This window comes from Sycon ciliatum, chromosome 1 (genome assembly GCF_964019385.1).
Source record: "Sycon ciliatum chromosome 1, ocSycCili1.1, whole genome shotgun sequence".
In the NCBI taxonomy this organism is placed as follows: domain Eukaryota; kingdom Metazoa; phylum Porifera; class Calcarea; order Leucosolenida; family Sycettidae; genus Sycon; species Sycon ciliatum.
This window is the reverse complement of record NC_088643.1, coordinates 23,211,691-23,226,683: the sequence shown is the minus strand read 5'-3', so window position 1 is coordinate 23,226,683 and position 14,993 is coordinate 23,211,691. Positions and strand designations below refer to the sequence as shown.

Genomic DNA, 14,993 nt, shown 5'->3' with positions numbered 1-14,993 from the left:
TGTTGGGCTACATCAGACTGCCATGGAGATGGCAGCGCTTAGCTTACTCGGACTTCTGTGCTTTGGCTGTGCTTGGACAAGTGAAGTTAGGATAGCGGACGAATGCGCCGCCAATGTCCATAAAAACAATTGCGTATCTACTTCACAGTGCAGTGTACCATCCCTTGGCCAGTGGTGTGACTGTGTTGCTATCCATACACGTGATAGGACTGTGTTACCGTCCGTTGGTGGACATCTAATTGCCTCTGGAAAATCAATCGCATAAAATGAAATTCACGTGGAATGCAATTGAAAATTCTTCGAGAAGTTGTGATTACCGTACATCTGCGATTGCTTTGCTTGCTGTTCCAGCCTGCTTTTTGTTTGTTGGTCGAAACCGGTTACAAGGGAATCACGTGCTGAACTGTACACATGATGATTCATGTGTGTTCGATCTCCGGACGGCAGCTGTAGCTGTTTCGACATGCTACGGTTTCATTAGTGGAGCTCCGGGTCACTGGCCGAACCGATTGCACCAAGGCAGATAACTTGGACGCAAACCAGATTCTCTCTCTCTCTCTCTCTCTCTCTCTCTCTCTCTCTCTCTCTCTCTCTCTCTCTCTCTCTCTCTCTCTCTCTCTCTCTCTCTGCCCCCCCCCCCCCCCTCTCTCAGCCAAAACAATCTAATGATGTACACCCCATCTGAGCAGAAAAATGGCAAAGATGTAAGATCAATCTACTTTGCATATGCAGTGGAAATCTTCCTCTGTCCACACAGTGCTCAGCACCACAATTGGCATCATACTCGTGCATAGCTTTCTTACTTTGAGCACATGTGACAGTGTGCAGTACTACTCGCAAGTACATGTACTGAAGTGCATCTCTGCATTCGGTATGCTTGTCGGTGAGGACGGGAATGATAAAAGTGAAGCAGCCCCTAACCGGCTAGTGAAAAGTTAAAATCACTCAGATGTGGAGAAAGTAGTAGAAACACAAGGACTAAATTTCATAATAGGCAGTCAATACATGTACTGAAGTGCATCTCTGCATTCGGTATGCTTGTCGGTGAGGACGGGAAAGATAAAAGTGAAGCAGCCCCTAACCGGCTAGTGAAAAGTTAAAATCACTCAGATGTGGAGAAAGTAGTAGAAACACAAAGACTAAATTTCATAATAGGCAGTCAAATGTGTCCAAGAATCGAATGAAATGTACATGTACTGCACCACCCATCGTATTATTATGAAAACATTGGAGAAAACCAAACGGAAGTAGTAATTGTACAATGTAAAAGTATCAGAAAAGCAATGCTAGATGAGGAGATGTGAGCAGCGTGTACTATATTCTGTCCCCACAGAATTTCGCGGACGAAATCCTAAAATTATGCGCATAATTACGCGGGCGAAAACGGGCCATTATGCGGCAAATATGCAGTATAATGCGGTCATTATGCACGAGTTCTCTGTCATTTGTACAACTTAAGCATGCAGTTTCATGCAAGTATGCAACTTTGTCGTACAAACTCATGCACCGGTACGACTTTGTAGTACATTTTCAACATCATGTGCTATTTTCTTGTACGTTCCCATGAATAACGCGGGTTTTATGCAAAATCTCTCGAAAACGCGGATGACAGGCAATAACGCGGAAAATTGCACGTCCGCGGAATCGCGGTATCCTGTGGGGACAGTATATTGTACATAGATAGGTATAATGTACGCCCAGCATGAATCAGTACATCATCTGCTCCTCTGCGGAAGCATCACGAGCGGCAGCAGCTGCGAGATCCGCCTTACTCTCCTGTTTGCCAGAGTCCAGGGCATGCATCTCCTCGTCGGTCTGCTTGTCGTAGTCATGACCGGCTGGAGCAGCTTGAGATCCGGGACCAATTACACTCAGCAGCACAGGAAGTAGTACGAGGCCGTTGGCAAATGCGATGATAACCATCAGCACATACGTGATGGCGTAATAGATGCGGAAGAACGGAAAGCGGGCCATAGACAGCACCGAGAGTGCAATGATGGTGCTGAGAGCGCCGTTGAACATCGGCTTCAGCATCTCGTGCAGCGCAGTCTTCATGCGCTCATTGCGGTTGCCCTGTGCCAGGAGGAATGCGCGGGCGTAGTGGGCGGTGAACTCCACGGCCATGCCGATAGACACAACTAGATTAGCTATGGAGATGGCATTGAGCTTGACGCCGATTGGATCCATCAATCCGATCAGCTCAATATCGATCATCAGAATGATCAGGCATACAATGGCCGACAGCCATGGGTTGAGCTGGAAGATGAATGTGACGAAGAAGACGCCGAGAAGTCCAAAGCCAATAGCCTGCGGCAGGTGAATAGACCAGATACACAGACAGACAATACAGAATGATGATGATGAGCCATATCCTGGTATCACAATCTCTAACAGCCTTGAAGTTGTGCCTTTCGTATATTGTGAAGAAATTATTATTTTTAAAACAAGAGAGAGTGAGAGAGTGAGTGAGAGAGAGAGAGAGAGAGAGAGAGAGAGAGAGAGAGAGAGAGAGAGAGAGAGAGAGAGAGAGAGAGAGAGAGAGAGAGAGAGAGAGAGAGAAGCGGTAAACACGAACAATGAGTTCAACCTTAAACATATGCACAGAGGCTGGATTTAGGAGTGATTGGAAAAAAGAAAAAAAAGGTGCAACAGGCATTCGTTATCAATGTAGCTGCCCCCCCCCCCCCCCCCCCCCCGAGGTGAAGAAGCTCTTCAAAGATACTTCTGGTACTACTTTCTATAGTATAACGTGTCTTTCTGTGTGGCCATGCAGTCGTACCCACATCATCAGTGCCAAGAAAGCGTTCAACAAACATCCACCTAAGGCTAACGTGAAGAGCACTGGAGCGTTCTTAAATTGAACAAAAAGTAACCCACTGCAATAACTTACTGCAATCAACGTGTTGACAATTCCAAAGTATTGCTCCCAGAAATAGAAGATATAGCCGATAGAGAATAGCTGCATCTTGTCATCATTCAGTGGGTCGACGCGTGCTCGCGTGGCCTCAATTGCACTGATATGGTCGTCGTGTGTGTACAGTCTATCCAGGTTGAAAGGTGTACGCACGGCGTGAACACTGGCGTCGGCATGGTTACAGCCAACACGCATGCCGTTGGCATCGTGGCACACCAAAAACGGCGCGTAGAACGGACCGACGGATGCGTACCACTGCTTGAAGAATGTGTCGTAGCACTGTGGTACGGCAATGGGCGTAGAAACATTAGCAGCTGGGCATGGGTTTAGTGCTCCCGATTGCTGGATGCCGGAGTAAAAACCCAGGAGTGATGAACTGCCGTTGGTCAAAAAGTTAGCGTCATTGAGCCGCATTCCCCGGATCCTCCAGGTGTTCTCATCCAGGGTGTTGAGAGCGTCCATAACCCTTTGCTGACCGACCGCATTGCTGAAGCTGTAGTTCTTTGTCACGGCCATTAGGTAACATGACTGGGTTGTGATCTCGTTCTCCGTCAACCTCGCCATGTCTCGCTGGTAGGAATCCTTTAGAGCTATGTCGCTGACACGCAGACCCTGCTTTGTGTTCTCGATAGCATTGTACAGTGTCCAGCAAAAGAATCCTGAGAACAAGAGCAGCACGGCGACTTTCACTGGCGCCTTGCTCAGCACTGGGGCGTACACTTTGTCAATGAACTTTCCAACTAGCGTGTTCTTCTCCTCGTCTGAGCGCTCGCTGTCGTTCAGCTTGGCTGACGCTTTAACAAAGATGAGATCCATTCGGCCAGCATGGTTACGCTTCAAGTCAAATACCATGATCGGTACAAAGAGCAAGAACAGGAACACGAGGTTGGCCAGCACCGAGATCATCAGCACTAAAACGAGTTGACGTACAGCCGCCACGGGCACGTAATAGATCAGAATGAAGGCAACGGCATTTGCGACCGATGTCAGGCATACCGACGGCCCCGCCAAACGCATCACGGCACACATGTTATCGCCAATGCTGCGCGATCGATCATTCAGCACCGTCACAGCGTGCGCAAACACAAACATGTCGTCAACGCCGAGACCAAGTGCTACAAACGGAACCAGGCTGGTGGTCAGTGGGTTGAACGTAATTTGCACGTAGCTCGAGAAGCCGAGTCCTGCAACACTGCTAAGGGCCACAACCAGAACGCCGCAGAGACCGAGAATGCCGTGAGAATCCACCATGTAACGCTGCGCACAATCTTTCTGTCGGATATTGACCAGAGCTTCTAAATAGTTGCCCAACGAAAGAACAACAAGTGCTGCCATCACACCGTAGCTCAAGCCAATCAGGTTGCCTTCTAGTTCTGAAGCTTCTTTAAGGATATCAGTTAGAGAGCTGCCCGTGCTGAAGTCCAGGCGAAATGAACTGTACGCCTCACCACTGGAATAGTTAGATCCGACTTCTCTCTTGTACATCTTCAGCCAGCCAGCATTCATCTTCTCATCCAATTTTTCCATTAGTTCTTCTCTCTTTGCCTTTGTCCAGTCGATGGTGGGAAAAGCAGCCTTCATTTGGTCGATCCAGAATGGATTGTTCTCATTGTAGTTTTCTGCACCCAGTCGAATCGTTGTGATGGTCTTGTAGACCTTGCTGGAGAATCCTGTGCCTGCCACTGGCATTCCCTTACTGGCCTCCTGTCCTGACAGCATCAAGCTGGTAGCGATGGTTGCACTGCTCCATTGCTGGCAGCAACGAGCTTCTCCGGAGAGACAAGCTGTTGGGTCGTTTCGCACGGCTGGATTGATTTGGGAGTGGGTTGCCATGTTGATGTGCTCCAGGATGTCACTGTTGCTCATTGCCTGGTATGATGGGCGCCACCAATATCCCAATGACCCTAGAAACAGGATGGCCGTCCGCAACTGGCCCACTGCCTGGCCCATTTCCTGTGTACTTGGTGTTTGGCCTCGATCGGTATAGTATGCCATGGAAGTATCTCGTACACATTCAGACCCTATCGGCTCATTCGTTCTTGTCGGTAGGTCATTGATTTTGGTAAGGAGGTCCATGTAAGCCACTAGCGACGCTGCCTCCCTGTCCTGCTGTGCTGCCATCCCCAGGAGGGTAAAGAAGGTCTGATGGGCATTCTTAGCAATGGTCTGCAGCTCCTGAGTGTTTGTAGCCATGCCAACCTGACTAATGAACTGCTGTATAGTTGCGCTGATGAGAGTTGTACTGCTTGCACCAATGGCTGAGAAAAAAGGCTCTACTGTGTAGAGGGAGCGGATAAGAGCCCCTTGCTCCAACACAAAATGACCCATTTCGCCAAGGCATGTGATGTTACCGTCACTCCTTAGCAGCCAACACGGGAACAGGCTGCTATTGGTTAAGTATGCAGACACCGTCAGACTTTGAATGGGTTGCGCACCCACTTCCTCAGCCAATGCACCATAAGTAGTAGTCAGTGATGCAGCGGCGGCAGCAGACACACTGTCCAGTTCACGTAGGCCTTCAGGCCAATCGATATTCTGTCCCTCTCGGAAGCAATCTAGAACGCTTGCTCTGGAGCATGGAAGTTCAGTCAAGCCCCAGGCACTTTTTAAGGCAGAGAAGGACGGATTAAACCAAGGGTATTGAAGAAGAACGCCTTGATAGAGAAGCTGGAAGATGGGGTTCGCTTGAAGGCACCGCGTATAACTGGAATATAGCTGAGCCGAGCTTTGCCCGGGCTGAAAGAGGACAGGAACCTGTGGCCTCTCACATACGTCGTGCAACACAAAGATCTTGTTGTCCATGGTCACTTCGGTATCTTGCCATACCTTCATACAGCCCTGAAGGGCATCCAATGCATTTCCACTGGGCGTCGTGCGGGCCGTGGTAGCGCTGGTTTCATTACTACCAGGAAACAGACTGTCGCCCAATGTTGCCACGGACACAGCACACGTTGTCTTTCTCGTAAGTCCACCAAACTCATCCTCGAAAACTTTCCGCTCGTCAACAACACGCGAGTCCAGGTCGATCCACAAAGCATTCAAGTCTCGCTTCTCCACATCAACAATAAGAAGTCCCAAGGAGAATGCTACCGCCAGAAGTAGTCCGCAGAGGCCGATCACTGCCGGTCTCCGCACCACCAGGTTTGCATACCCCACGAACACCCTGTCGGCGAAATCGCGCAGCCGTTGGCGCGGATCACGCATTTTTGAAGGACGGTCGGACGGTAGGTAGAGTCTTCTTACTGCCGCAATGCTATGCTATGTGCATATGCGGTGGGTCCTACGAGTAAAAGAATTGGTCGATTTCACACGTGGATCTCCACAGTACAGTCATGTACTAGACTAGATCAAAGACGATACTATTATAATTATGCGTAGAACTTTAGAAGTCTTTCTTTCTCATTGCACACTGATTATTTCTCCGTGCTCTTGAACGAGATCCAAGCGCCAGCGACTGAGAAGTGGGCAGAAAGGAGTCGTTAGACTCGATCCCAGAAAGACTGGTCGACCACCCTGAATCTGGAACGCCCGCCATCCCAGCAATGTATCTGAGACAGGAGGGGCAGGTCTGTGACATGGAGAATGTATCAGCGAGCTGTCGACATGTCAACCTTGGCTTGGGGTGGAGCAGTTCTTGTTTTGCATCGTGGGCGGCCTACCGGCGTGTTCCACTCGTAAGAGTCGTATCAGCGGAGGAGAGGAGAATCGTCGGAATGCCGCAAATCAACAGTATCCTAGTAGTAAGCCCCATAGGCTATAGGCAAGAGTAGATAAACAAGAGTGTGCAACTCGCGGATGGGTTGGCCCACGGCGGAATTTTTTGTTGACGTAATCTTTTCGACGACGCACGCGCTGCGAGCCTTTTGGAGAGTTTTCTCTCGTGCACTTGGCTGGGCTTTACACTACAAGTACTAGTTAAAGGGGAAGTATACCCTAAAATCAAATTTTCACCAGTTGTAGTCTTCTGGGTGCTGAGTCGAATGGTCTTGGTCCGAGGAAGCTGCGACGCTCCCTTCCTACTTGAATCCCAATCGAACTCGCGCACTTCCACCGAAACTGGGTGACTGCGCCCTACTAGATGGGGATTTGTATGCAAAATGTCACTAAAAGCGCCATTTCGTTCTTATAAAAGCACGGATGACCGCGATTGGCCCATATGTTGTAGTCTTTTGGACGCTGAGTCGACTGGTTTTGGTCCGAAAAGGCTGTGATGCAGCGTTCCTCCTTTATTCCCAATCGAACATGGTTGAACAAGCGGTCACGTGCTCCTGCGTACGCCAGTCACCTGGTCACCGTGCCTGCAGGGTACAACTTACTAGCCTGTTTGACCTTTTTTGGGTGCAGTCCTGTCACTCGAGTTGAACTCGAGTTGAACCTTGGTGTGAAAGTTGTCACCTGCTGGCGCGGTGACCAGGTGATTTGGGCACCCAGGAGCACGTGACCGCTTGTTCAACCATGTTCGATTGGGAATAAAGGAGGAACGCTGCATCGCAGCCTTTTCGGACCAAAACCAGTCGACTCAGCGTCCAAAAGACTACAACATATGGGCCAATCGCGGTCATCCGTGCTTTTATAAGAACGAAATGGCGCTTTTAGTGACATTTTGCATACAAATCCCCATCTAGTAGGGCGCAGTCACCCAGTTTCGGTGGAAGTGCGCGAGTTCGATTGGGATTCAAGTAGGAAGGGAGCGTCGCAGCTTCCTCGGACCAAGACCATTCGACTCAGCACCCAGAAGACTACAACTGGTGAAAATTTGATTTTAGGGTATACTTCCCCTTTAAGGTGGCACTCTGCCTTCAGAGGGTCAAAAAATGAATTTTTGAAATAGGTGTCGATTATGGTCTCAAACGTTTGGCATAGGACCCAGCCGACAGCTGAGAAAATTTGAGCGAATTCCATGCACGCACTCCAGAGATATAGGCGCTCAAAGAGGTAGTGCACAACGAAACTCAATTGCAAATTCAAATATAAATTGCAGTATTTCATCAAAAACGTATAATATTCATAACTTCGTCCAGGTTTAGAGTACCGTTCTCAAATTTCACAGGATTTGTCCCATGGGGTTTCTGGTTAGTTTGGAGATATCTGCGCATGGCACGGACCACTCATGCAGCAGTACATCCATAGTATACGCGCATCTGACAAAATTCAAATCGAAATATTTCGTTCTGATTTGTTCGATGTTGAGGTTATTTGTGGTGTTGCGATGGGAAGGAAACAGTGTAGTGGCCGTCCTGGACGTCCAAAGAAACGGATATTTCATGGCAGGAAGCCCCGCGAGCCTGAGCCAGAGAAATGCCCTCATCCTGCGCCTGAGTTGGCAGCCGACAATCCCATAGAGAATGTATTCCCAGATTTATTTGAAAATTCGTCAGACAGTTCAAATTCCGAGTCAGACCATCACAGCACAGACGACAGCGAGTCCGCCTAAGAGAGCAGCGAATCTGAGCCAGGATCCGACACTGAGAGCCAGGATGATGAAGCAGCGACCACCGGATATCGGCTGATCGACTTGGAGTGTCTTCAGAGCCTGCTGCAAAAACTGGTGTCTCTTGTAATGCCTGTCATAGCAATGTCACCCTCAAGGAGACCAAGAGAGAAGGCCTGGCTTCCACTTTGAGTGTTGTCTGTGACAGATGTGACGCAGAGGAGACGGAGACCATGTCCAAAAAGTTCAATCGTGTTTTGGAGGTCAACAGAAGATTTGTTTTGGGCATGCGCTTGATTGGAAGGGGCCATCAAGCCATGGTGAAATTTAGTGCGGCCCTCAACATGCCTAAGCCCATGTCCCTGTCTTCCTACCATGGCCATACCACGTCTTTGGCTTTGTCTGCTGACACTGTGGCGGAGAGGAGCATGGACATCGCTGCTGCTGAGATTCGCAATCCCCCTGACGTCACTTGTGAGACAGCCGTGACATACGATGGCTCATGGATGCGCCGTGGACATGCTTCACTGTATGGATGCTTGCGTGGGGCGACACAGAACCGCAACGAGTGCTTCAATGGCTTGGTGTGGCAGATGTGCCCCAAGACCGGCTTCTGTTCTGCCAGGATCGTGCAAATGGCTATTGCCCTTGCTGCTGCATGGTTCAATGACGGCCCAGCGTCCATCTCAGCGTTGCTGACGGAAATGGGACTCCCCGTTGGCAGTTGCACGGCGTCAGCACTGGGTCAACTCCAGCTTGACAGACAGAAGCATGCAGCAAGGAAGAGGTCTGCAGAGGTCAAGAGGAGGAGGAAGAGGCGAAGAAGAGTTCGCAAAGGTATCCAGGAAGAGGAAGTAGCTCAAGAAGGTGTCTCATACGAAGCTGGTGGCGTCTAGGTATGTGCTGTGACACGGGATCTTGTTGCTGCGGACCCAATGTGAAGTCCCTTTTTTGACCATTTTTCCATGACTGTGCTGGCTCTTAACCAGGCTGTGGCCTCTCCTGTAGCTGGTACACCCATAAAAGTATATATTTTCTGTTTCTGCATGGTGTAGGCTAGACATTGAACCAAAGCTTACCTGCCTAGCAGGTGACATAACCAGTATTGGTGTTCTGAAATATTGACGAATGTTTACGAATGTTTACGCGAAATCAGTATTTTCGCTGTAACGAAGCTATCTGAGTAGGAGATTTGCATATTTTGCTAATCTTTGGTTCAATGTCTTCATTTATGTTTCTATTAGCCTGCCAAGTAGACATTTTGGTCATCTTATACATGAGTTTTTCAGCACTCTGGTGAAGAGTGAAGTATACGGGCATTTTTGAATTTTCAAGCTATGCTCAGAATTAACTGTCACTGTTCATGCCTAAGGGTGTGCACATGGACCAGATATCCATAGAGAACTTGTGTAGAAAATTTGAAGTAATTATCTCTACCCAATCCAAAATTACGGATGTCAACGTGCCGTACGCCCACGAAGGCAGAGTGCCACCTTAAAGGGGAAGTATACCCTAAAATCAAATTTTCACCAGTTGTAGTCTTCTGGGTGCTGAGTCGAATGGTCTTGGTCCGAGGAAGCTGCGACGCTCCCTTCCTGCTTGAATCCCAATCGAACTCGTGCACTTCCACCGAAACTGGGTGACTGCGCCCTACTAGATGGGGATTTGTATGCAAAATGTCACTAAAAGCGCCATTTCGTTCTTATAAAAGCACGGATGACCGCGATTGGCCCATATGTTGTAGTCTTTTGGACGCTGAGTCGACTGGTTTTGGTCCGAAAAGGCTGCGATGCAGCGTTCCTCCTTTATTCCCAATCGAACATGGTTGAACAAGCGGTCACGTGCTCCTGGGTGCCCAAATCACCTGGTCACCGCGCCAGCAGGCGACAACTTTCACACCAAGGTTCAACTCGAGTTCAACTCGAGTGACAGGACTGCACCCAAAAAAGGTCAAACAGGCTAGTAAGTTGTACCCTGCAGGCACGGTGACCAGCTGACTGGTGTACGCAGGAGCACGTGACCGCTTGTTCAACCATGTTCGATTGGGAATAAAGGAGGAACGCTGCATCGCAGCCTTTTCGGACCAAAACCAGTCGACTCAGCGTCCAAAAGACTACAACATATGGGCCAATCGCGGTCATCCGTGCTTTTATAAGAAGGAAATGGCGCTTTTAGTGACATTTTGCATACAAATCCCCATCTAGTAGGGCGCAGTCACCCAGTTTCGGTGGAAGTGCGCGAGTTCGATTGGGATTCAAGCAGGAAGGGAGCGTCGCAGCTTCCTCGGACCAAGACCATTCGACTCAGCACCCAGAAGACTACAACTGGTGAAAATTTGATTTTAGGGTATACTTCCCCTTTAAGTACAAGGTCGGTGCCCAGCACGTGCTCTCACACTGCTCTGCGGCAAAGCCGCGTTTCTCTGAAAAAAGGTGACGTAAACAAAAAATTCCGCCGTGGGCGCGGGGTATCTGCAGATTGTGCAGGAGAGATCCGGAGTTGCACACTCTTGTTTATCTACTCTTGCTATAGGCCATACCAGACACGCAGGAGGTGCAAAGACATAAAGTTTATTTTATTTTATAATAAATAATAGTACATGACCGATCATTTGTCTGGTCCCTATCACATGGACTATAACATCATCATGATCATGCACCCGCTCGAAGTGGCGGTTCTGTTTCTGTGTGACCACTGATGATAGACAGTGCATGATTATCATCAAGAGTACATGAAAACCAGAGTGTGCAGCTTGGGGTCTTTTCTGCTATGGGTGTCTGTCACGGCGAAATTCCGTGATTACATCATATTTGGCCCAGATCTGAGGCGGGAAATGGCGTAGTGCGTACAACTGAGCTGCAGTTGTGCAGAAAGAGACCTGCTTGAATCCTGCTTGTACGCACTACATCACTAAAATGATGTAATCACGGAATTTCGCCGTGACAGCAACCCATCCGAGCTGCACACTCTGGTTTTCATGTACTCTTGTTATCATCGGAATCAGGCGCGTACGCAGGGTCACCTCTAGGGGGGTTTCCAACCGAACCCAAACAATGAGTTTTTTAAAAGTTTTAACCCTTTCTATTAAGAGCCCTAGGAAATTTTCAAAATTATGCAATTTTTCGTGTTGTTTGGATCATAACTACTTCAGTTCTACTCTCTCAATCTTCATTATCTTGGGCTTCCTGGAAGTGGAAAGGTACCAGGGAGAGAATGAGGTCGACCATGATAGCCAGGACACAGTCAGTACAGTCATGTACAGTCATGTACATATCCAGCGCTATAGGCTATAGCAGTAGAGTGCAGCGACGGACTCGGTGCGAACTGCCCCAAACAGGCCCAAACGCGTCCTGCTCCAGCGATTTCGTTTTTCTTGATCGCAGAGTTTCGATTTTTTGCTGTGTACTCTTGAAAATATCACAAGTAAAACCCCTGCAAATTTTAGCAAATCAGCGCGACGAAAATCTCAAATTCTCGATACTCAAGTCGAAAGAAATTGCCGAGATCGTGGCTCAACTTACGAATGATGTATCTCATGATACATTGCTCGCAGCGCTTCGAAAATTGTTTCAACCGACAGCTGAGAGTTTTCTATTCGATCTGGATATTTGGATCGTTGGATTTGAGCGAGATTTGACTGAGTTACGATCTTTTGAAGTTTTGCATTCTTGCCAGATCGATCATACGCCCTACCAAAAATGCCCAAAAAACGTTGCTCGTTTGGAACATTTGGGGGGTTTCCGGGCAACGGGAAACCCCCCCTGCGTACGCGCCTGGGAATGGTGTCACAGTGGTCTAACAAGTAAGTAACTTCATTAGTAACTAATGAAGTTACTTGTTAGACCACTGTTAGTAAGTTATCTGTGCAGTGGAGAGACGGATGTTTTGTGGCTTGCCCTGACTGGCAGTACTGCCCTAGTCCATTCCATTCAATGGCCACACCGTGGATCACAGTACCGTAAAGTACCGTTGACACCCCCCCCCCCCCCCCCCCCCCAGGCCATGTTGGTTCCCAGCTGAGGTTTCAGAAGGGGACGGGAGTTAGATCAAGGCTTTCAAGTGCAGTAATACTGAGTATGATGTATAACAACGCGGAAGGTCAGACTCGGTGTGCTGGATAATCCGCTTGTGCACATTTTCATAAAGTGACCGCACTGGCAAGTATTGTGTACAGCAGTGCATGCGTCGGGTCACTGACACCATACATGTACAATCATGTACCCTGAGGTCACTCCACAGGCAGAAATTCGACAGGGGAGGGGCGGATCAATGGTACTTTACGGTACAGTCAGGGCGTAACTGGTCCCCCATTTAGGGGGGGGGGGGTGTGTGTGGCTGCACATCCGTGTGTAGGATGGCTGGTGCATGTTGTTCATGGTCATTATCTGCATGCTGAGCCTGTAGGTCGAATTTTTTCTGGGGGGGGGGGGGGGGGGGGTGCACATGCCCCATGCGAGTTACGCTCCTGGTACTACAGTACAGCTGTGCTTGGTGAAATCCGGCCCAGGGTGCATATTTCGCACCCTCAACTAACTTGCACTGCCCTTGACGCCCTGGAAGTGGCATGAATGCGGCTGGACGTAAAAAAGTAAAAAGTAAATTATTGTGTCCATTCCCGAAGGGAACTCACGGCGGCCGCTAACACCTGGTAAATCCTAGTGGCAGATGCAGCAGCGCCTAACGGTGGTGGGAGGGGATAAGTCTCACAACCACTGGCACAAGTGCCGAAAAACCCCATTAGCCGCATCCCCTTCGGTGCCTGGCCACAAGTTCCCAGTTGGCTCGCAGTGGGTAGCAGCACGGCTGGGAAAACCGCTCTGCTGAATGCAGCTGGACGTACAGTAACACGTGTGTAACTTGAATGCAATAATGTAATCGAAGCGAGGCAAATGGTTCATGACAACCAAATACTTCGAAGTATGGAATATCTGAATGTTCTCAATTGTTTTTAAAAGCTTTCAAGCGATTTCAGAAAATCGTGCATTCCTTGCCAGCCATGCCATTAGGGTGAAGATTCCTCTACTACTACTAGTACTCACTACTACCGTACTACAGTGGTCTACAGTATCTACAGTGTTGATCATGAATACAGAATAGGGACTTGGCAGCTGATGGAGGTCGTCTCCGCCCTTCAACCAGCGCGTCATGATTGTTGTCGAGTCATGTGTTGTTGTTGTTGTTGTTGTTGTTGTGGTTGTGGTTGTTGTTGTTGTTGTTGTTGTTGCTGTTGCTGTTGCTGCTGCTGCTGCCGCTCCCGCTGCCGTTGCCGTTGCCGTTGCTCAGTGTTGTTGTTGTGCTCTCAAGTTTATTCAAGTTTTACGTCATTATGGGCACAGGTAATGCTGCCTTCTCATCTGCGGGTGAACGGAGGGTGAAACCTCCCCAAAGCCACGGTGTCACACTGGTGCACAAACAGGGACCACAGCCTGAGCTTTTGTAGTACTCATCTTTATATTTGATTTACACAGACAAAAGAACGAGCAGTTTTTTTTCATAGCTCTGAGTTTCACGAACTGAATCGATCATCAGACGAAAATTGATACTGACCCTGTCCTGAGAGTACTGCTACATGATAAACCATGAATGTGGCAAGCCCAGCATAACAATTCAGTACCATGTGATATGTCACGGCAGCTAGGCCCGGACAGATCCTGCCTGCGATTCTTTCGGCAAAATATCGAAGAATTTATTATTAAGAAGCGGAAATTGCTGGCAAAATCGGAGCAAAATATCGAGATTTTGGGTATAACCGATGCCCGACCGTGCGATTTTTATGAAACGTTGTAAGGGAAGTGGAAAAAATTCACGTTTTTCCGGAGCAAAATGGAGCAAAATATCGGGTCTATACGACTATAGCCAGGCTCGGCAAAATATCAAAGATTTTGCAGCAACATTTTGCGGCAACATATCGAGGTGAGTGTAGTAGTAGTAGTAGTATTCTTTTATTTTCCATCGGAAGCCTCAACAGTGATGAACACAACTCTTAAGAGGGCCGATAACAGGGTAGAGGGGTGTGGGGTGAGAAAAAAAAAAAATAATAATAAGAGATATTTAAAGTAAACTAAACTGATACTTGGAACAATAAAGCAGCAGTAAGCAGTAAGCAGTAAACACAGGTATACAATACAAGCGATGCAGATCAATGAGGCCGTTTGCTGAAAAGAAGATCTAAATACTTCTGAAAAGACGCTGCGTCTTTAAGCATGGGCATAATGGGATAATGCAAGAATTAAAGAGATGTTTTTAAAAACGAATTTAAACTAGGAACGCAGTAAACACAGTTATACAATACAGGCGGTGCAGATCAATGAGGGAGTTTCCTGAAAAGAAGATCAAAATACTTCTGAAAAGACGCTGCGTCTTTTAGCATGGTCTGAAGGTGCTTAGCAAATGTAGTGCGGTGCTGGGTGCGCCACTCCACAGGCAAAGAATTAAAGAACAGGGCAGCACGATTTGAAAAGGAATTGACACCGTCAGTCGTCCGGAATTTAGATATTGCAATAGCAGCATTAAAAGAGCTTCTTGTTGTCCTAGGGCCGGTTGAAACTTGAGGGAAAAGGTCCGTCAGATTTGGGAGAGGGAACACGACATGATTAACATGGATAAATTTAGCAATGCTACGAATAAGGTAATGTTCAAACGGATCAA

General features: G+C 48.2%; 1 protein-coding gene across 1 annotated transcript; it reads right to left on the bottom strand.

The window, feature by feature from the left end:
• Positions 1–666: 666 nt before the first annotated feature.
• Positions 667–6,378, bottom strand: LOC135818737 (NPC intracellular cholesterol transporter 1-like). The gene is made up of 2 exons (XM_065332025.1): positions 2,891–6,378; positions 667–2,307 (listed from the first exon to the last, which is right to left on the bottom strand). Exons 1-2 carry the CDS (start codon positions 6,116–6,118, stop codon positions 1,708–1,710), a joined length of 3,828 nt encoding a protein of 1,275 aa, XP_065188097.1. The 5' UTR covers positions 6,119–6,378; the 3' UTR covers positions 667–1,707.
• Between the last annotated feature and the right edge of the window lie 8,615 nt (positions 6,379–14,993).

Excerpts from the sequence above, each read along its gene's own strand:
- LOC135818737 (XM_065332025.1), bottom strand. The coding sequence starts at position 6,118 with ATGCGTGATCCGCGCCAACGGCTGCGCGATTTCGCCGACAGGGTGTTC. Across the intron at positions 2,308-2,890 it reads TTGTCAACACGTTGATTGCA|GCTATTGGCTTTGGACTTCT; the intron begins GTAAGTTATTGC and ends CACCTGCCGCAG.